Raw genomic sequence first — 21,438 nt, 5'->3', positions numbered from 1 at the left:
AGAGCTCAGGTGTCTCTCCCAAGGTCACACTGTGAGCTAAGGGTCAATTAGGACTCAAACGCAGACTGCTGCGCTCCTGACGCCCACCGGCCGCGGTCCTCCGACTGGAAGAGGGCCACGCGTCGCCAGCGCCCGCCCCGCGTCGCTCCCGCCCCGCCCCTCGGGATCCTTTAAGAGGCGGGGCTTGGCCGCCGGCCGCGCCGCCCGGGCTCGGGCTGGGACTTTACTCCGGCGGCGGCTGGAACCAGTCTCTGCTCCATCAGCTGCCGCAACCGCCGGCGCCGGGACTGAGCCACGATGAGCGGCAGAGTCGGCGACCTGAGCCCCAAACAGAAGGAGGCACTGGCCAAGGTGAGCCCTCGTCCCGGCCGGGCTGCGGTCCCCGCGCGCCCGCGGCAGCGAGACCGGGAGGGGCTGGGTAGGGGGCGACGGAGGGACCGAGGGTCCCCGGCGGTCGGGCAGCAGGGGAAGCAGCCCCAGCCCGCCCCGAGTGGGCCCGCGCCCGGCGGACAGCCCGTCCCTCCCTCCCTCTCCCGCCTAGGGGCCCCGGGAAATCTGGCCATCCCCGCCCAGCCCCGAGCAGCCGTGGCGGTGCCACCTGGGAAGAAGTGTTGCTTGGAAGCCCTCGGAGGCCACTGAGGGCACAAAGGCAACATTATCCTCAGGACTGGCAGCCAGGCCCGGGGCAGAGTCAGGGCTCCAAGTTTCCTCCCTTTCCGGGAGGTTTTGCTCTTGCAGGGGCAGTGGCACAGAGAAAGGGCCCTGGACCGCTCCTTAGGGGACGTAGGCAGTCCCGGCTCCGGCTCCAAGCCGCTGTGCGACCTTGGGCAAAACCCTGTCCTCTTTTTGCTCCTCGATGAAATGAAATGAGGAGGTTGGACCAGGTGATGTTGAAGGGACCGTGTGTGAATTCTGGGTTCCCCGGTGACTCACTGGGCTGGGATGAGTTTGAGCTGAGAACAACCAGCCCTCCCCTATTTTGCAACCCAGGCCTGTGCCTGGCCCGGGACTTAGGCTGATGCTCCTCCGAAGGCAAGGCGGTGAGCCTGGCTTTGCCTTGCCACCTGGGAAGAGGAGAGGGGCAAGAGTTTGAGGGCTGGACTGTCCTCTCCACCAATTGAATGTCCTCTTCTCTGTCACCCATGGGGAGAGGGGAGGTCACCTGTTCTCCCAGGCAGAGCCGATTGGGTGCAGCCCTGAGGTTTGGAGGCCCCACAGCTGGGCGGTTTTCCATTGCTGGGCAAGGGGGTGGGGGCAGATGTCTCCTGCCATGGCAGCATTGGGAAGGCACCAGCCTCATGAAGGTTTTGTCCCAGGCCGGGCCTCCCCCATGCCAGGAACGCTGGACAGGGAGGTTTCAGATTTTACTGCTGACCTGCAGGGGAAGTCAGGCAGAGAAGGGATTAGATGGTGATTAAACTGGAGACCCGGGGCTGCGTAAGGCCCTTGGTGAGGGGTGGCTTCCTGCCCGCAGTTCGGATGAGCAGTTCCCGGAGCACTGGGAGCTGCTTTGGGAGCAGGATGGTCTGAGTCCTTGGCTGACCTAGGCAAGGGGCAGAGGAGGCCAGTCCTCATTGGTCCCCTCTGGGGCTGTCCTGTAGGTTAGTGGCCAGGGAAAGGTGAGTGGCTGGAGCAGCAGGCTTGGGGAGGGCACATGGGGGCCTGGTCACCTACAGCGTAGTGAGAGGGTGGGGATGGGTGTGGCTGTCCCTTGGGGTCACTGTCCACCTCCTTCATTTGGCACTACCTGCACCCTCCCCTTAATGGCTTCCTGCTGGAACTGTTCCCTCCACCTGGCTTGCTCCCATCCCTCCCCCTGCTGCCTTTGAAGTCCTTCAAGCCCAGCTCAAATGCCATTTTTTATGTGAAACCACAGGAGCCCACTCTCTTCCTTCCCTCTGCTCCCCAGCACACTGCTCATCGTTCGCTCACGGAGGGGACCAAGAGCATGGTGGAAAGAGCCTGTGCTCTGGACTCAGCCAGACCTGGGTTTACATCCCAGCTCTGCTCATTACCAGCTGTTTGACCTTGGACATGAACATGTACTTCACCTCTCTGAGCTTTAATTCCTTCTTCTGGAAAATGGGGACAAGGCTACCTGTAGGAGCTCTGAATGAGGAGTAAGATGCAGTGTCAGGATCAGTGCTGGGCTCTCAGGGAATGCCTGGGGAACTGGCTTTTGCTGTGGCCCATACCAGAGCACCTGCCATCACAGTTAGCTGGGAACACATCTGCCTGCCCCCCAGGCTGGCGTGTAGCAGCACTTGTGGCAGGGCAGGGACAGTGTCTTCCTCCCTTCCCACCCCCTCCCCTGCTCCCCAGCACCCCCTGGCAAGACAGAGAGCGCCATGCAGCATAGGTGCCCAGCCAGTGTCTGCAGAGTTGAACCGAGTGGCGGGGGGGGGGGCCAGCGAAGGCCCCTCTGGAGAGTCCCAGACAGAGGGTGGCCAGGGAGGACCCTACCACTCACCCAGCTGCCTCTCCCCACAGTTTCGGGAGAATGTCCAGGATGTGCTGCCCACTCTGCCGAATCCGGATGACTATTTTCTCCTGCGCTGGCTCCGAGGTGAGGGAAGAGGGGCTGTGGGAGGCTGGGGCAGGGGCTTGTTCTGGGTGACACAATGGCACCCTCTGAAAACCCTGCCCCTGGCAATCTGAGAATCTGGAGTGTTCAACCTTTAGAGCCAAAAGGGCCCTTGGCAGTTACATAACCTCAACCTTCCCAGTGGATAGATAAAGACACTGAGGGTCAGAGAGGTGAAGTAACTTGCTCCAAGTCACACTGTGAGCGAGCTGCAAGCAGAGGGAGGACGAAAGTCCAGGTCTTCTGCCTCTCAGCTCAAAGCCATTTCCATCCACTCAAAAAATCCGATCTACTGATGCTCCTGCGGAAATGAGCTGAGGAAAAGCCTAGAAAGTCCCCGGCCATGTGGGAAGTGGGAGGCCGAGTTTAGAACCAGAGTCCTGCCCCGTGGGAGAGGCTGGCCCTGCTGTGCCCTGCTGGGATGGCAGGTCCCCTGCTGACAGCAGTTTAGGCAGCTTGAAGGAGGGGCAGTGGGTATGGGGAATCTGAGAGGCCCACCCTGACCTGGGGTGACAAGAGCCTCCTCAAACCACTGCCAGGCCCCGGAGCCCGATTTCTAGTTCCAGCTCTGCCCTGGCCTGGCTGTGGCACCTGGGCCAGGGCGAACAGCTTCCCTACGCTCCTCCTCCGGGAGAGCAGGCTGTGACAGGGTGCCCTGCCTGTTGCAAGACATGACAAGACAGAGCTCTGCATGTGGCACTGAAATGTACACATTTCCACTAGCATCAGGGTCAAACTCAGCCCTGTCCCCCAGCTCCTGAGATCCTTGCCTTCTTCTCCCTCCTCTCCTGTGATCGCAGGTCATGTGCCACCCTCCCTGGTTCTTCTGACACACTTTTTTTGGCCTGTATAGAAACTTTGTTAACAGACATAGAAATAATAAAACTCCATTGTGTTAGATAAGCAGAGCTTAAGCAGTGCTGTAAAATCATAGCTCCAAATATCAAAGTACAAATCATGCCCTGTTATTTCTCTATGGGCACAAACACACACACACGCACGCCCCAGGAGTCTCCGGACAGGTGAAGAAATGTATTTTCCTTCTCTTTCCAGAAATTCGATAGCGCTGGCATGCTCTTGAGGGACTGCTGGCAAACACCTGAGGGCAGATGCATCTGGGAGAGCCATGTGGGGCCTCCTGTGCCTCTGGAAGTATCACTTGCCCCTTTCCTAAAATAAGCTTTGATCCCACCCCCTAGCCCACCACCCAGGGAGGGTGGAGAGGGAGAGTGGGGGCGGCTGTGGAGCCAGTCCAGGCTGGAGGAAATTTTGGCCTAGCATTTGCTCAAGGGCTGGAGCTAGAAGCAGGTGGGTGGAGAGAGTGGGAAGACTGCGGCCTCCTTAAAGGGCCAGTTGCAAGATGATCCAACAATCTAGGAGCTGCTGTTAGGCGGTTTCAGGGAACTGTTGAATAGCAACGAAGCTCTCTTTTATCTGGAAAAGGGCCGGCCTGGGGTCCTGGCAGCTGGTCTCCCAGACACCCCCACTCTCGAGTCCTGGGGTAACCCTCTCTTTGCATGCGGCGGATAGTTCACCAGCTACACTTAGCTATCAAGCACAACCTACCCCCTCAAGGAATATCAGAGAGTGTTGTCAACCTCATTTGCCAGGTGAGAAAACAGGCTCAGAGAGGGGAGGGGACTTACCTGAAGTCCCACAGTTAATGTGAAGCCCCAGACCCAAGGCCAGCATCCTGTCCAGGAAGCCACCGCTGCCCCTTGAAGCCAAGTTCAGCCTCTTAAAACAGAGGCAGCGTCCCCTCTGCGTTTCATTTGCGCTTCCTCTTTCCTGGGCAGGAGCTCAGGCCTGGTCAGAACCTATTGTGAATTTCAATGAGGGTTTTTGTTGCCTTTAAAAAAACAACAACAAAAAACCCCTTTTCTCTTTCTCCCTTTGATTCTAAAGGAGACATCTGCAAGCCACACACCAGCAGGTTCCCCTCCTTCTTCTCTGCCCCGTGTGGGGTTCAGTGTTCTGCTGGCCCCCAGGCATTGCAAACAGGTGCACGAGTCTCCCTGCCTCCTCCCGACTGGGGCTGCGCTCTGGGCACCCCAGCAGGCAGGAAAAGCGAGACAGAACAAGGCGGTGGTGGGAACCCTGCAGGGAGGCAGAGCAGGTCTGAGTCCCTGTGTTGCACAGGACTACGGAACCCAGGACAGCTGCTCCTGGGCCGCTTCCTCTTGCAGTGCCCAAGCGATGCTTTGGGCTGCCCCTGACCAGAGCAGCAGGAGCCCTGGGGAGGCCGATGGAGCAGGCATGGGGAGGCACCAGGTGGGGTACTTCTGGGAGCAAGTGGCAACTCGGGGAGAGCTCTCGTAGAAGATACTAGATATTGGGCCCTACAGATAGAGTTAACTGGAGAGCCTCCCCTGAGATGAGATACACGGGCTCACAGTTTGCCACCACTCCTGTCCCCTAGAAAGATAAGGGATCTTCTCACAGCAGGGGTGTCCTTCCTATGGAAGTTTCTCATTTTCAAGGTCCACCTCCCCCATCATGAGAGGACATTGCTTTGTATCTTCCAAGTGTTTCTAGCTTATGAGATGATTCCACCAGAGATGTGCAGTGTCTCGTCCAAGGTCAAACAGAGGAGTGGAAGAGCCGGGATGCAAACCCAGATGATAATTCTAGAAGCTGCCCTAAGCCACTGCAGTGGCACACGGAGGGCAGTCGTCAGCTCTGCCAGTCTGGGTCCAGCACCAGTGGTGGGCGTGGCATTGGGGAAATCTCTTGCTGCACTCTCTGGGCCCAGGAGAGAGGACTAGATTTCACGACAGCAGAGTCAGAGAATGTGCTGGGCACTCACGGAGAGCGATGATTAAGGGACCGGTGACAGTCCAGAGGGCAGCCTGTCTGGCCCAGGTTCCAGGGCTGTCAGCAGATCTAGATGCCAACCAAATCCACAGAGGACATACGGCTGGGAGGGATGGTTCATGGGTCAGATGGCAAAATTGGTCCAAATCTGGACCATCTCAAAAACTCTTTAGGGACGGCACGAAGCTGACTGTAACCAGATGAAATTTGATAGGGAAGATTCAAGGTCCCACCTCTGCACTTACGGAACGGGGGCTTAGCAGTGCACAGGACAAAAGGATCTGGGGGTTGCAGTTGACTATATGCCCCACCTGAGTTAAGGATGTGACTGTTGCCAAGAAAGTTTTTAAGAGAACACCTGGTGCTGTCTAAGCACACTCTAGAGGGACACTGCAAACTGGCAAACATTCCAAGGGGGTATTTGGATGGACTTGAAACCAAGCTGTGAGGCTTGGAAAAGGCTCCAAGGATGGGCAGACTGACAGTAGAGGGGACCAGGGGACAGCACAGAATTTGCCAGTCTTGGACAGGCTATCGGGCTATCGTGCGGCTGAGAAAGAACCCTGCTGTCTATCTCTGGAGCGGATCTCAGTTCAGTGTGACAATGGGAACTAAGTGCAAATGGCAGCTAGGTAAGCTGTGATTACCTGGGAGCAGGTGGCCTCAGGGGACAGTGAGGTCTTTGTGTTCAAGCTTGAGCAGGACAACTTCTTGGGGTTCATGCATAAGATAGTGTTGGCCCAGGTGGACTTTAGTTCTGGAACTTTCCAGGAGCACTGGGAGGAGGGCTCTTTGTGTCCCTTTAGGGCATGTGTGGGTCCTTTGAGGCCATGACAAGGTTGGCTGGAGGCTCATCAAATCCCACTGGGATGTTCCACCAGCTCCGCCCCAGATGACAGGGACAGCCATGTTCATCTTTGCACAGTGGGTCAAGTTCTCAGGTGGACATTAGACTGTGGAGAAGATAAACTTTGTGCAAGGAGGGAAGGCCAAACGATAACGGGGTCCAGGGTTCACTTTTGCTGAGGGGAGATAAGACCTTTCACCTGATTGCATCCCCTGGAGTCAGACTCCTGGCCCGGAAGTTGCCATATGCTGCCTCCAAGTGCCTTGAACCTTGAATTGCTCTCCCCACCAACCCAGGGCCCGCCGTGCTCCAGAAGCCTCCATGAAAGTCCCCTATTAGCGTCTGCAGGTGGGATGATCTGAGAGTCAGCTGGGGACATGACTGGGAGGAACTGGCCCCATCATGGGAATAGGGGACTCCTCTACCCTTGAATGCCCCATCTGCTGGTGTAACCCTGACCACATTTCCCTGTTACAGCAAGAAGCTTCGACTTGCACAAATCAGAGGCCATGCTCCGGAAGGTGAGATCCATTTGGCTCCAAATCCCGCCATTGCCTGTTTCTCCCCATCAGAATCACGCCTTGTTTGTACTTCTTTTGCCCACTCCCAACTCTGATCGCAGCCTTTGGCTTGTGCGACATATCTGATTATTAGCCAGCCCCTGTGTCTTAGCCCTCTGGGACAAAGTGCATTCCCTTCCCTGCAAAGGCAGAATTCCGCAGTTCCGGGCCAGCCAAGAACGCTAATGTGTTCTGCTGAGGCCTCTGAAACAGGCAGAGCCTTCTTTTCCATTCCCGCCTACTGCCTCCTAGGGAGCGCCCGTGGTCTGGTGGTCTGGCCATGCTGTCACTTATTGTTAGAGGCCATTAACCTCCTCCGCCCCCACTTCTTAAAATGCCTGATTGTGTATTTGCAGCATGTGGAGTTTCGGAAGCAAAAGGACCTTGACAACATCATTAGCTGGCAGCCTCCAGAGGTGAGGACAAATTACCCTGCCACATCCCTGTGCTATGCCTATTAGACCCACGACCTGTGTCCCGGGCCTGTTGGAGTGCTGGAATCCTCAGAGGAGAGGTCTGAGAATGCCAAGTGCGCCATGATGGTTTCCAGAATGGGTATCCACTGGCATGCAGGGGAGGGATGTGTACGGCTGCTTCCTGACCGGGTGACTCCTCTCTGCCCAGGTGATCCAACAGTATCTGTCAGGGGGCATGTGTGGCTACGACCTGGATGGCTGCCCGGTCTGGTACGATATCATTGGACCTCTCGATGCCAAGGGTCTGCTGTTCTCAGCCACCAAACAGGACCTGCTCAGGACCAAGATGCGGGACTGTGAGCTGCTTCTGCAGGAATGTGCCCGCCAGACCACAAAGGTGAGTGGCCTACCACAGCTGACAATGAGTTGGCCGTGGCGGAGGCATTCAAGCGGAAGCAGGGATGTCGTGCAGGGACTGAAGCACAGCTTCAGGGCTGAGGCCCAGGCTTTTGGCTTTCATAGCCCAGTGAAATTTCCAAGTTTTAGAGACTGACATAATATGGCCACATTTTTATTTTGCCAAATGCGGACTTAAAAAAATTACCGTCTATTATTGCCATAATTAACACCAAAAACTATAGGAGTGGCATGATCTCAGAACAAAAGGCAGCCCTTTACATTGAATGAATTTAGCTTCATAAAAAAATCACTACATTGTTGTTATTTTTCTCATTTACTTTGGGACCAGTGAAATCTTTGTCATGGACCAACCCATCCTTGGGCAAGTATTTGGGTACCACTGGCATAGATGATCTCAGATTCTGTGCTTCTCTAACTCAGTATTCACAAAAGATAAGGAAAGGCTGGGCGTGGTGGCTCACACCTGTAATCCTAGCACTCTGGGAGGCCGAGGCAGGAGGATCACTTGAGGCCAGAAGTTCAAGACCAGCCTGAGCAAGAGCAAGACTCCATCTCTACTAAAAATAGAAAAAATTAGCTGGGCGAGGTGGCACCCCTGTAGTCCCAGCTACTCAGGAGGCTGAGGCAGGACTGCCTGAGCCCGGGATTTTGAGGCTGCGGTGAAGGCCTGAGGAGGAAGTGGCGGCACGGGTGCCACACACAGCGCACAGTGAGTCAAGAGGAAGAGGGAGGCCGCCAGGCCAAACTGCAGCACGGAAGGGACCTCCGATGTGATCTAGATCTACCCAGTCATTTACTAAATGAGAACACTGAGTGCTAGGCGAGAAGAGTGACTTGCCTAGGTCACAATTCCGGCCTGGGGTGATCATCTTGATTTGGAAACCCTTAGCTCTAGCCCTGCCCAGCTCTGGTTTGCTCTATGGTGCGTGGTGGAGTCGGCATTTGCCCTGAATGGGGGTGGGCTTCTGCAGCCTGCCGTGACTTCCTGCTCTGTTCCCTGCAGTTGGGGAAGAAGATAGAGACCATCACCATGATTTACGACTGCGAGGGGCTTGGCCTTAAGCACCTCTGGAAGCCTGCTGTGGAAGCCTACGGAGAGGTGAGGGGCGGGGCAGGGCGAAGGAAGGAGGACTGGGCCTCTGCTAGGCCGCCCTGGGGGTTGGGGGCGGCGATGGGGACAGCTCTCGCCTGGAGGAAGCAAGGCCTCTCTCCCTGGCACAGAGGTCTGGGCCCAGACCTGGAATCAGAGTGATTTTCGTTTCCACAGTTTCTCTGCATGTTTGAGGAAAACTATCCCGAAACACTGAAACGTCTTTTTGTTGTTAAAGGTAAGTTGGGCATTTCCTGTGATGGAGCCGAATGGGAATATTCCTGGGGCAGATTAAGGAGAGTGAAACCGAGTGAGCCAAGGTAGAGGGGGGTGTCAGAAGACTGACCCTTGCCATGCGCAGACCACTTTGCAATTTGCAGAGCTTCCGGTGTTTATTATTAATACCTCCTCGGAGCCCTCCAGCCTGGTGACAGAGAAGAGACCCTTGGGCTGCACCCACTGTACCTCGAAAAAGGTGCCCACGCTAAGCCTCACATCCTGGGCTCCACAGCACTAGGGAACCTGTGTCCCGACATGGGGTCGGAGGGCGGCAGAGGATACTGCTAGGGACAGACCGGGCACTGCTTCCGGCCTCACATCACCCGGGCTTTGTTCCAGCGCCCAAGCTGTTTCCCGTGGCCTACAACCTCATCAAACCCTTCCTGAGCGAGGACACTCGTAAGAAGATCATGGTCCTGGGAGGTGAGTGTTCCAGACTCTTCTCTATGGCACAGGATGGTCTGTGGCCCAAACTGGATCTGGCTTCAGAGGTGCCGCCATAGCCACCAGGGCGAAGGCTCCCCCTCTACGGGTTTGGCAGCAGTGGGACCCAGGAGCAGGCTGGGGCACAGCCAGGGTGGTCCTGTCTGTTTTCTTAAGAACTCTTTCTCTCGGACACTCCCAAAGCAAGCACTGGGCTCATCAGTGTAGGTTCGAAGATGAACTGAAACTCCAGCCCTTGCCCTGAAGGAGCTTACAGTGTAACAGGAGAGGGAAGACCTAGAGAGAGAAAGCTCTGGCACAAACCAGAAAAAAACACTAGAAAAGGCACTAAGGTGCCATGGAGGTCACAGGAGCAAGGTTGCTTTCAGTTGGGGCCAAATAGGAGTGGCTTCATTTGATGAGCACCTAGTACGTGCCAGGCTGTGGATGAGGCACCAAGGCTACAAAGGTAAGATAGAGTCCACTGGAGATCTGGTGGCCTCTTCCAACAGACGAGTCATCAGCATGACACGGTAAATGTGAGGAAGGAGAAGCCACACCGTGCACGGGAGCATTGGGCAAGGGGCGGTCACCCCATCTGAGCTCAGCAGGAGGTGACACCTACCTAAGCTGCGTGCTGCAAATGGGTAAGAGTCAGACAGAGCAAGGCAGGAAGCTGCTTGGCAGAAACAGCAGCACTGAACAGACGTGACACAGCATGGCACAGGCAGCTGTCATGGAATGCCAGGCAGGGCGCGGCAAGAGATGAGGCTGGAGAGGGAACCAGGAGCCGGGGCACAGAGAATCCAGGGCACCATGTTGAGAAGCTGGGACATGACTCTACAGGCCACTGGGAACCAGAGAAGAGTTTTTGGCAGGCGAGCACCACAATCGGAATTTAAACTGAGACATTATACCAGCAAGATTGCGAAGGACAGAGACCAGTTTGCACACTGGTGCCATGGTCTGTGCAAGAGCGGTTGCGAGCAGTAGCGATAGGGATAGAGAGGAGAGGATGGATTTAAGACTTATTTAGAAAGCAAAACCGTAGAACTCAATTGACTGGATGTAGGAAGTAAGGGAGAAAGAGAAATCTAGAATGATCGCCTGATGTCTGCGTGACTGAGTAGATGGTGATGCATTAGTTCAACTAGGGGAAACACTGGAAGAATAGGCTTGAACAAGCTTGAAGCTGAGTTTGAGGATGGTGTGAGATATACAGATGTTGGGATTACTTGAGTCTGAAGCTTAGGCGAGAACTCCAGTCTGGAGATTTGAGAGGCATCAGATAAAGGTAGCGGCCGAAACCTTGACAGTGGCTGAGACGGCCCACGGAAGAACAGAGGCTGAGCCCTGGGGAATATCCAAGCTCAAGGGCAGGCAGAGAAGGAAGAGCCCACAAGGGAGACTAGGAAGAAGTGATTAATGAGGTTGGCAGAGAAGCAGGTCAGCAGGGAGTGGATATGCAGGGAAGTGAGGGAGAACATCAGGGCACAAGGGAAAGTGTGACCCAAAACCCAGCAAGGAGGACACGCAGGAATCCAGCCAGCCAGGGACAGGCAGTTCAGTTTTGCAGGTGCAGGAAGTGGAGCGGTGGGAGAAAGGACTAGAAGTGTGGATTGGGACAGCCTCATGGAAGGCTTGATATCACCTGTGGAGTTGAACTTGGGGATAGGTAATAGGGATTCTGAAGGTTTCTGAATGTTCACCTTTGGGTGACATGTTAAAAATGGAGATTTTCCAAATGTGTGCCAATGAGACTGGGCGGTGGAGTGGATTCGTGAGGAGAGTGTAGGACTTCTGGGTTCTAGTCCTAGTTCAGGCAGCAAAAAGTGCTGCTGCTTGTTGCCTCAGTTACTCTCTCTGTAAAATGGGAAGAATCCTCTTGGCCTCATCCCAATTCTCCAGCTGAAATGGGGGAAGAAATATAAAATCTGCACAAAAGGCTTTTACGATTTTTGGTTTTTCTGCTGCTACCACCCACCATGTGCACGAGGCGGTTTGGTTTCCTGGCAGCAGAGCTGTGTAGGAGGTTCAGTCTGTTCTTCCACCCACACCTAAAACTCTTTCAACCAAACCTGCCTTGGGCTGGGAAGGTACAGGATCTTCAACAGAGGAGGGGAGAAAATTCAATCTAGGCTGGTCATTGGAGCTTAGCAGTGCAGATTAAAACATCCCGAGACCACAGACACTGGGTTCCCAGCAGTTGCATGGTCTCTGGTCCCTAAAAATCCGAGGGCTGGCAGGCCCTGGACAGTCTCTGTGGGTTTCCAGCCAGCATAGCACAGAGGACACTGGGTTATACCCCATGGCTTGGAGCTGCCGCCTATATAGGCATGGAAAGGTTTCCAGTATCAAAATACTGTGCTTGGCTGGTATTTGTTTACAAATTTGGATTGGTGGAGAAGTGGTTCTCGGCATTGGCTGTACCAGAGTCAAACTCTCCTAGTCAGGAAAGGGCTTGGTTATTAAAAACAAACACAAAAGGGCCAAATCACTGGCAGCTAAATAGCTGAAAACAACAGAAGTATTAGTGAAACTGTGGCTGAGGAAAAGCCAAGGGAACCCGTTTTTAAGGGGTCACTCTACAGTGATGCATTTATTCAGGAAGTCACGATTAGGTGTAGGGGAAAGTGGGGGAAATCTGCTGCCGGTATTTGGGGCGGAGGGGGTGGTGGGTGGGTTTCTTCTGCCTGTTTAGTGTAGACCACTAGGGGTATGTGTGGTGAAATCGTGCCTAGTGGCGAGACACATCTTTCTCCTTCCTTGCCTCTCCTGTCAGCGAACTGGAAGGAGGTTTTACTGAAACACATCAGCCCTGACCAGGTGCCTGTGGAGTATGGGGGCACCATGACTGACCCTGATGGAAACCCCAAGTGCATATCCAAGGTATGGGCTGCCAGGGCTGGCGGTGAACAGGGAAGCCTGGCTCAAATGCACATTCTAGCTCACTCCGTGCTCTGCTTCTAGATCAACTATGGGGGCGACATCCCCAAGAAGTATTACGTGCGAGACCAGGTCAAACAGCAGTATGAACACAGCGTGCAGATTTCCCGTGGCTCCTCCCACCAAGTGGAGTACGAGATCCTCTTCCCTGGCTGTGTCCTCAGGTAGGGCCCTTCTGGGAAACCTGAGCCTTTCATCTGTAGGTGGCTGGGCTGGGAGAAGCCCTGGTGCCAAGGCCCCAGAGAGGACACACACAGACAGAATTATGTCTAAATGGGTGATGTCCCCTGCAGGTGGCAGTTTATGTCGGATGGGGCAGATGTCGGTTTTGGGATTTTCCTGAAGACCAAGATGGGAGAGAGGCAGCGGGCAGGGGAGATGACAGAGGTGCTGCCCAGCCAGAGGTACAACTCCCACCTGGTCCCTGAAGATGGGACCCTCACCTGCAGTGATCCTGGCATCTGTAAGTAGCTCTGTCTTGGCAATGTCCTGAAGCCCCTGTCCAGCTTTCTGCCTGTGAGTCTCCTCTTCCTCCGTGGATTTTGGGCTCTCAGAGCGTTAGAACCAGAAATGCGACTCCATCAGTTCACGTCTCTCCTTGTAGAGATGAAGAAAACTAGGCTTGGAGAGGTGATATGACTTGCTCAAGGTGACCCAGCTGGTTAGCAGCAGGGTGGGACTCTGACCTGATACTCCCAGGTCCAGGTGAGTCACAGTCCTAGGTGATCATGGGGCTTCAATCATCCGGTCCAGGTCTAACTGGGTCTGTGACTGGCCAGACATTTCTTGGGGATGCTCCTTCCCAAAGGTCAGAGCGGCAGGACTGCCTGGGTGGGCACAGGATCTCAGGGTGAGCAGAGTGCTGCGATGTCCCGCCTTGTCCCCTCTGAGCCTCCCTCATCTCTGGTTGACCAAAGAATGGACACAGGGAACAGGCAGTTTCCACAAAAATGGCAAATAGACATTTAAGAAGGTGTTTCACCTTGCTCGACTTTGCAATATCGATTAAAATTCCCTTTGACTCAGCAATTCTACTTCTGGAAAATTTACACAGAAATATTTACACAAATACACACAGATACTGGAAGAAAGATGTTCCCAGCAGCCTGGAAAACGGGCAGTTAAACCACGTGGCCATAAGGTCTTATTAAATAATTTATAGTCCATCCAGACAATGGAATATCACATACCTGTTAAAGAGGAGAAACTGACACATAAGATGTCTGATACATTTAGATATATGTTAAACAAACAAACAGGAAACACAGCACGTGTGGTATACACTCAACTTTGGTTAAAAAAAAAAAAAGTATGTGCCCAGTAAAAGAATTCTGGGGAATCTCTGCTAACTCAGAATGGTTATCTCTGGGGTAGTAGCATGCTTATGGCTGGCTTTCATTTTTATACCGTTCCTACAAATGTATTTTATAATGACTATGCACTACAAGTAGAAAAACCACACACACACACACACACACACACACACACACTCTCAAATCTCCAGTTTCCTTTCTGTTAGAGCCAATGGAAAATCAATGAGCACAAGGGCTTTATCATCAGACCTGAGCTGGGCTTGACTATTGACTAGCTGCATGGCCTGAGGCAAGTGACATATCCTCCCCAAACTTGCTTCCTGATTGCCGCAATGGCAAAATCTCAGAGGGACACCCAATAATTTAATGTGATAAGGTCTTTGAGGCATTTAGCATAATGCCTGGCATAAGCAGACATTCAACACACTGCAGTCACCGTTGTTATGGCAAGGACTGGGGAGAAGCCCTGTGCCCCAAGTCTACAGCAGTCCGGCCAGGAGGTCTGAACTAGCCCCACAGACGTCTCGCCCCAGCCTCTGTGACTGTCCACGCCACCACCTAACCTGAGACTCTGCCTCCTCCCTCATCCCAGACAACTTCAGCCTCCGCCACCCCCTCCTCACAGATGCTCTTAGCTCCCCGGGCAGGGGGGAGTATTCTTGTTAGTGAGCAGCAGGGTTGGCGGGGGGAGGCGTATACTGTGTGCTTCAGCAACAAGACTTAACACCCACCCAGAAAATGTCACCCACAGAGGATAAAGCACTTCAGACATACAAACCTGAATTTCTTTTTTTTAATGGATGGGGAAGCTGAGGTATAGAAAAGGAATGTTCTCTCTCCCACAGAGTAGCTCGTGTAGACACCAAAAGATAGAAGACACCGGATAATCCTAGAGTCCCACCCAGTCCGAGACCTCTTGGCCACAGGCTGTCCTTGAGGTGACAGAGACCAGAGTGCAGTCCCAGACCAGGGACGCGATTGACCCAAGGTCACGGAGCCAACAGGCGAGCCACAATGCATTACCCTTCTATCTTCTCTTTAGTATCTAAAGGAATAGCCTGAGAAGAAACTGCCAACCTTTTAACACAATCAGGCTTAGGTATGCAAATCCCAGATTTATTTTAGCTCCTCTTGGATACGTTCCTTATAGAACCTTTACCCACCTGCAGGGCCTTGACTGGGATCTGCTAGTTGCCCATTCCCAGGAGGAGCAGGGTCAGGCCAGTGTCCATCCTCCTTCCCAGGTGTAATGACGATGAGGTGGACCTGCTGTCATCTGGGGCCACGGCTGGGGTTAGACCTGAGCCCAGAGAGAGCCCAGTGTTAGGTTACACACTCACCTGCAGGAGGGCAATGCCCTGGGAGAACAGGTGTCCCCTGGAAAGTGGAACATAATCACCCAGTGGAGGAATTAAAATCTGTGCCAGCCTCAACGGCAAGTGTACATTAACCACCGCCCCCCCCCCCCCCCCCCGGCCCCTCCGGTCCTTGTCCACGTCTACTAAACCACTGAGGAAGAGGACCAAAGTTTGAATTGATTTAACCTTTGTTCTTTTACCTGATTTTTACTGAGGGCCTATTTATTATAATAATGGTATAGAATATTCGACTAGGAATGAAAAGATTCAGGAAAAAGACCTGGTCTTTGTCTACCAAGAGTGCATGATGTGGTCTAGAAGACCGGAAACGCTGTGGGAGGTTAAACAGCACTGCCACGCCATGCCGCAGGGAACAGACCCCCAACTGGGCACCAGTGGTGACGCCTGGTTTCTAAGTCCAGCTTTGTCACCAGCTCTCCCAGTTTTTTTTTAAAAGACCCACTACAGAGCATCTCCCCGTGTTCTGAGCAAGTGTCTCTAAATAAATAGATTTGGCTTTCCTTCTCCTTAAAATGCAATGAGTGGACAAGAGCAGGAGATATTCATCTAGGGTCCCCTGGAGCAGTGGTTCTGAATCCTAAAGCCCAAACACTCCCCTTTTGTAACACATAGTGCCTAGTGTCCCCTTTACTATTCTGAAATGAAACTCCTAGATAATATAATCCACCTACCCACACAATTTAAAAGTCAATATAATCTCCTATCTGTAATAAAGAGAAATAAAAGCTTATATATATATTTTTTTCAATACATAAATGAGACTGCAAGATTATACCTACCCCCTCACACCCTCCTCTTCAAAATAGTACCTTTCCCATTGGGAACCAGTGCCCCAGATGGTCTATGTTAGACTCCAGGGAATCTGAAATTGCGTGTTTTTATCAGATTCTCAAAGGGGTCAGTTAGCCAACAAAAGCTAAGGAGCCTTAGCCTGGCGGATCTCTGGGGGCTCTGTGAGTCTATGAGTGCATGATCAGTGTCAAAATGAACCGTGCAGACTCTGGAGTTGCAGTGATTCCATCCCCCTTGGGCCTGTGCATCCGATCAACCCCTCCCTTGTTTCTAAGGCCAAATATCTTGCCAGGCAAAGCCACCTCAATCCTGGTACTTGATCCAAGGAACTCAAAGGACCTCTCTTCCATCATGGATAACTGGTTGCTAAGGCTCTATCATCCAGGGCAGAGAGGAAGCTTCACTCTTTCCAGGGGGACTGTTGGTCCTAAAAGACCTGTGGTACAGAGAAAACATAGATGACTGATACTCACTTCGCACCATGGAGGAAGAGTTGGTGGTATGTCTAGCCTTGGTCTATATGATGCATTTTATCCAGGGTCAGGAGAAGGTTAAGTCTTAGGATTAAATCCAGTTTGTTTCTTGCTGGGAAAAGTGAGAAAAGACCAGGATAGGGAAGAGGCAGAGCTAGTGTTTTTGTTTTCACACTCAGTTCTCTTGAAGGGGTGTTTGGCCAAAATGGAACAACTTCTCAAAGAAACAGGGTTGGGGTAAAAGCAGTCTGTTCCTTTGCCAAGGCTTGGGAGCTTTCTCTGCCAAGTGCATGCCTATTTTCTCTTTCTAGAGGAAACCACTGCTAACACGTCTTATCTATTATCCTACCAAATATTTTCCAATCCTCTAGAAGCATCACATAATAAACAAGAGTATATAGACACATGTTTACATTCACAAGAATTAAGTCAGTCACTGAGAGTATGTTCAAAGGAATTTTGAAACTGTAAAACTCATCACAGGATGGATTTGAGAAAACTTTCCCTTTAGGACAAGCACCTGAGTGGCATTATCACCTGAGAGTGTGGGTAGACCAAGTAGCAAAGCCAAAAAAGATTTTTTAACATATATATTATCAAAAATGTTACAAACTATTTACAAGCTGTTCTGCAACTTTTTTGGCCTCAGGATATATCGTGGACAGATTCCCCAGTCACTTCTATGGAGCTAACCTCTTTCTTTTTATATCAGAATAGTATTCCATCATAGGGACCACAATATAAATTGTTTAAACAATTCTCTTTTGATGCACTTTCCAGTTTTCTCAGTTTTAGTATTAAAAACAGGAATGCAATGAGCATCCTTGTCGAAAAGCTTTCTGGTTCAAAAAGTTGGCACATTTTACCTTTTGTTAGGAACTGAACAGGGCCAGGCCTTTCAGGGCCCAAGTCTGGCAGGACGAAGGCAGCAATGTGGATCACAGGGAAATTCTAGCTCCGTCATTTCCTCACGGTGTGACACAAGAGCCTTTTTATCTGATATAAAACAGGATCAATGCTGAATTTGTAAGAGTCATGAGGACGGGCAAGATAACATATAGATTACTCACCTAGTGCTACAACACATGAACAGTCATTATTACTATTACTGTTACAATTACTACTGCTACTAACAATTCTACTTTCAAAGCCCAGTTCAAACCTGAACTCCTCTAAAAAGTCTTTCACATGATTTTGGGCTACCGGGCCCTCTGCTTCCAAGCCGTTACAGACATGATAGTCTCTCTACTCATCTGGGGCTTGGCAGGTTCTGCCTCATATTTTTTTCTCTCCATGAATGTCCTGTCAATCCAGCTAGCTTAAGTTTCAGAAGGTCAAGGGCCATTGCTTATGCTACCTTCATCCCCATTACCTACCACACTGCCTTGCTCAGTCAATAAAAATCAACAAAAATCGCTGTCCCCAAGCCCTTTGTCAGAACTGCCTGAATGTCTGGTTTCTGCCTCCCCTCAGATGTCCTGCGGTTTGACAACACCTACAGCTTCATTCATGCCAAGAAGGTCAGTTTCACTGTGGAGGTCCTGCTTCCAGACAAAGCCTCAGAAGAGAAGATGCAACAGCTGGGGGCAGGCACCCCAAAATAACGCCTTCTCCTACAGCAGGCCTGGCCCCCTCAGTGTCTCCCTGTCAATTTCGACCCCTTGTAGCAGTCATTTTCCCACAACCCTGCAGCCCAAAGACATTGGGCTGGAGGAAAGACCTCAGGCTGGATCTGGGGAGCTTTCATTTCAGAATCAGGAAGAAGAGGAGTGGCTGGAGTGGGTCTCCTTGCCTCTCAAATTACTAAGGAGTCCCCAGGGGCTGGCCACTGTGATAGGATCTATCTGTCCTGTAAAGTGTGCCAACTTCACCTGTCCAGTGACAGCTAAGATAAGAAGGGGGGTACCACGGGGTGGCGGCAGGGAAGAAATTAGAAAAAGGGTGAAAGATTAAGTGTTAAGATTCTAACACTTCAGGGAAGCCAGCTGCAGGGGAGGAACTTGCTCCCAAATGAACACATAAGTTTAGATCATAATAAGGAGTAGCAAGGTAGCTGGTTGCTAGTTATGGTGGGGGTCAGAGGCTCTTCCCAACTTTTTATTACTGAGGCTGGGGTACCTTTTGGCTTTTCCCAGGTCTCAGGAGGTGGCCTTGAGTCAGCAAAGATCTTCCCACTCAGGGGTAGACAGGCAGGCCTCTCCCTTACCTTGAGAACTACAGCAATTCGAATCTGGGTTCCACAGCCTGCCTCTTTAATTACTAATGATTTTCAGTGACTCAGATCTTCCTGGGACTTTTGCTGTCCACCCACTGTTCTCCAATGCAAACAAAGCACAAGGGAAATTACCTCCAGGGATCAAAGCTCTGGGAAGGGCCAGAGGTTGGGGGTGGCAGTGAGTCCTAAAAGAGGGCGGAGGTCTTCCAGTCCCCTTTTCAGTGCTGCCTGCCTCTCACCAAGTAATCCTACGTTTGAGCACTCCAGACAAAAATGGCAAGTGGGATCAAGACAGTACTACTCAGAGAGGGTATCTCCCCGTCTGAGTCTCCCACGGTGCCGCCAACCCCGCTTCCTGACTGACCTGAGCAAGGCCTTGGCATTCCCATCTCTGTGGGAGGCAGACAATGGATGCAGTGGGCTCCTCGTGCCTGTCGGTGTAGCTAGGTCGGGAGGCTGCCTAGGCAGGGGGCCAATGGCAGGGCCAGCATCTCGCAGAACCAGGGACTGGGGGCGGCCACAGACAAGCCCCGAAAAAACCAGAACACGTAGTGCGACCCCACACGCCCTGCCTACGAACCCTGGACTGCACAGCACATTGGAAGGCAGCCCCAGACCTCGCGAGAACTCCCTTCCCTCAGAACCCAGGCCCTGGCCCAGCCTGGGAAGCACCTCTGGCGAAGCTGGGGGAGCTCGGGGCAGGGGCAGGGCCAGCGCGGACAGGAAGGGGCCGAGGCCCGTGCTCAAGAGGACATCCCGGCCTTGGTTTACAACGCTGTTAGGAAAATTAACCAATGAATAAAGCCACGTTCAGTTCGCAGGGAGTGGAATTCAATGCCCACTGCTCGATTCTTCGCTGCTCCTCACTCAGCAGCCCGAATTCCTGCAGCCTCAGGAGCCCAGTAGCGGCCTCACGGCAAGCGACCAAATTCACGCGCAGAAACCCACCGCTGCTCTCCTCTCGCGGGAGTTTTCCCATGGAGCCAACAGCCAGCTGCTGATTGGCCCAGCCCGTGGGTGATCTTCCGCCATCTTTTTTTAGGGCATTACGGGTGCACCTGACCGCCTTCACAGTGAGGGCAGAGGCCCCGCCCTCTCCGCCTGCTCAGTGCGTGCTCAGCGGTTCGTGAGCGCCTAGTGTAAAGCCCGGCGGACGCCCGCTGAGCCAGCTGAGGGCCCAGAGTGGCAGGAGGGAGGTGGCGGAGCGGTGATCACGTGGTTTTAGGGACCGTCTCCTAATTCCGCGCCTGCACTGCCGGTGTTTCAGGGGCTGGCGACAGCTCCGCCATCCCATCCGGCCAACGAGCCCGACTCCCCGTGAGAAAACCGCTGGCAGGACACGACCCTACAGTGATAGGGGACCTAGGGCTGAAAACGGGGACCTCAACAGGGAATCAATGGTATTCACTTTCCCCATCTTTACTGGATGATAAGAGCTAATTCTTAACGAGGCCTCCTGGGTACCACGCGAAAACCCCGTGCTTACCGCTTTGCGTTGTCACAAAGATTAAAGGAACTAAGTGCAAAGCGCTTAGAGGAGGGCCAGGTTCAGTAAGCGCTCGGGAAACACTGGCTACTCTCATTTTTGCAGACGTGGGAACTGCGGCCCAGGGGGGCCAACAGCTAAATGGGCGGCGCGACTGGGATTTGAACCCAGGTCTCCAAGGGCCGCGCCTTTGCCTTGCAGATACCCGCAAAGGATTCCCAGAGTTTTAGTGAAGTGCACTCATTACTCACCTGGGTAAACTGAGGTCCAGCCGGGGAAAGGCTTCCTTCTGTTGTAATCACTAACCCCAAGACCCTGCATTCTGTTCTCACTTCCCTGGAGTCTTGTACCCCAACTCTGTCTCCCTTGCCCAGTTAATTCATTGATTCAGTCAACATCCTGCCCCTCGGGGCATACTGATCTCGTTAGATCCCAGTGGCACCTGCCCAGTGGCACCTGCCGAGAGGGGACTCCAGAGTCCCGGCACCACTCACTCCCCCCGGCTTCATTTACTGAGCTTTCAGAAAAGGCACGGGATTTGGAACCACACTGTCTGGATTCAAAGCCCGGCTTCACCACTTAGCAGCTGTGTGTTCTGGGAAAATGACCCACCTTCTCTGTGCCTCTATGTCCTCACCTGTAAACCGGGATCCCAGGCTGGTGGGAGGGTTTAAGCCATCCAGAGTCCTTAGCCAACGTCCGGACCGGTGGTAAACTCAATACATGATGATTATAATTAATCTTCGCTACCATCCCAGGGAGTGGACATTATCGTGTCCCTCATTTTACAAACGAATCAGGTGAGGCTCAGAGAAGTAGACTCTTGCCCGAGGTCACACAGCTATGAATTGTAGCATCCCTCGATTTGAACCCGGCTTCCTTGGCTCCAAAAACTGCAGTCAGTCCTGCGAGAGGTTTGCGCCAACGGCTGAGATTAACATGAGGAAAACCGATCTGTAAAACGCGAGCCTGGGAGAGGGGCTTCCGTGCGCGGAGGAATTTGCAGACGCTCCCTGCTGGTGGAGAGTGCCTGACCTGCCCTTCAGTCCCGGACCTTCGGCAGGTCCCGGCCCCGCGGACCCAGGTGCTCCTGGCGGTGGAGGCGGCAGCGGACAAAGTGCCGGCTGCAGTGGCCGGAGCCGCGGCGGGAGAGCCATGTCTCAGTCGCAGCTGAGGGGCGCCGAGCGCGACCTCTACCGGGACACGTGGGTGCGGTACCTGGGTGAGCGCGGGGGGTCCAGCGCGGCGACCCCACCCCCGCAAGGCTGGGAAGCAGGGGTCGCCGGACGCCGGCCCAGGGTCTGGAGGAGGCGGGAGGATCTTAGTTCTCATGTTGCTTGGGCCGGAGACTGGGCTCAGAGAGGGCTAGGTGCTTGCCCAAGGTCACGCCACACCGGTGGG

The 21,438-nt window shown here is 53.2% G+C and overlaps 2 protein-coding genes and 1 long non-coding RNA gene across 4 annotated transcripts in view; 2 read left to right on the top strand and 1 right to left on the bottom strand.

Moving 5' to 3' along the window:
• Positions 1–297: 297 nt before the first annotated feature.
• On the top strand, positions 298–17,996 carry LOC138401923 (SEC14-like protein 2). 2 transcript variants are annotated; one of them, XM_069497600.1, is made up of 12 exons: positions 298–351; positions 2,491–2,566; positions 6,723–6,766; positions 7,162–7,221; positions 7,430–7,618; positions 8,645–8,740; positions 8,909–8,969; positions 9,350–9,433; positions 12,216–12,322; positions 12,404–12,543; positions 12,673–12,842; positions 17,810–17,996. In XM_069497600.1, the coding sequence occupies exons 1-12, from the start codon at positions 298–300 to the stop codon at positions 17,938–17,940; spliced, it is 1,212 nt and encodes a 403-aa protein (XP_069353701.1). In that variant the 3' UTR covers positions 17,941–17,996. The 2 variants fall into 2 exon arrangements, with proteins under 2 accessions (XP_069353701.1, XP_069353702.1); XM_069497601.1 differs by lacking the exons at positions 7,162–7,221; positions 7,430–7,618.
• On the bottom strand, positions 12,847–19,461 carry LOC138401924 (uncharacterized). The gene is made up of 5 exons (XR_011236558.1): positions 18,916–19,461; positions 17,203–17,332; positions 16,166–16,299; positions 14,856–14,992; positions 12,847–13,206 (listed from the first exon to the last, which is right to left on the bottom strand). It is a non-coding gene; the product is annotated as an uncharacterized lncRNA (long non-coding RNA).
• Positions 19,462–21,093: 1,632 nt separating this feature from the next.
• Positions 21,094–21,438, top strand: part of MTFP1 (mitochondrial fission process 1) — a 2,766-nt gene continuing 2,421 nt past the window's right edge. The window contains exon 1 of the mRNA XM_069497053.1: positions 21,094–21,259. Coding sequence (XP_069353154.1) covers positions 21,193–21,259 — 67 coding nt within the window. The 5' untranslated portion in view covers positions 21,094–21,192. The remainder of the gene's footprint in view (positions 21,260–21,438) is intronic.

The sequence above is a fragment of the Eulemur rufifrons genome, chromosome 21, assembly GCF_041146395.1.
Source record: "Eulemur rufifrons isolate Redbay chromosome 21, OSU_ERuf_1, whole genome shotgun sequence".
NCBI lineage: Eukaryota > Metazoa > Chordata > Mammalia > Primates > Lemuridae > Eulemur > Eulemur rufifrons.
Note: the sequence above shows the minus strand (reverse complement) of the source record. Positions and strands in the feature narration are given on the sequence as shown.

What these genes read in the sequence shown, in the direction of transcription:
- LOC138401923 (XM_069497600.1), top strand. Translation starts at nt 298, where the DNA reads ATGAGCGGCAGAGTCGGCGACCTGAGCCCCAAACAGAAGGAGGCACTG. An exon ending in TTAGCTGGCAGCCTCCAGAG is followed by an intron (nt 7,222 to 7,429) that starts GTGAGGACAAAT and finishes CTCTCTGCCCAG; the next exon opens with GTGATCCAACAGTATCTGTC. An exon ending in GAAGATCATGGTCCTGGGAG is followed by an intron (nt 9,434 to 12,215) that starts GTGAGTGTTCCA and finishes CTCTCCTGTCAG; the next exon opens with CGAACTGGAAGGAGGTTTTA.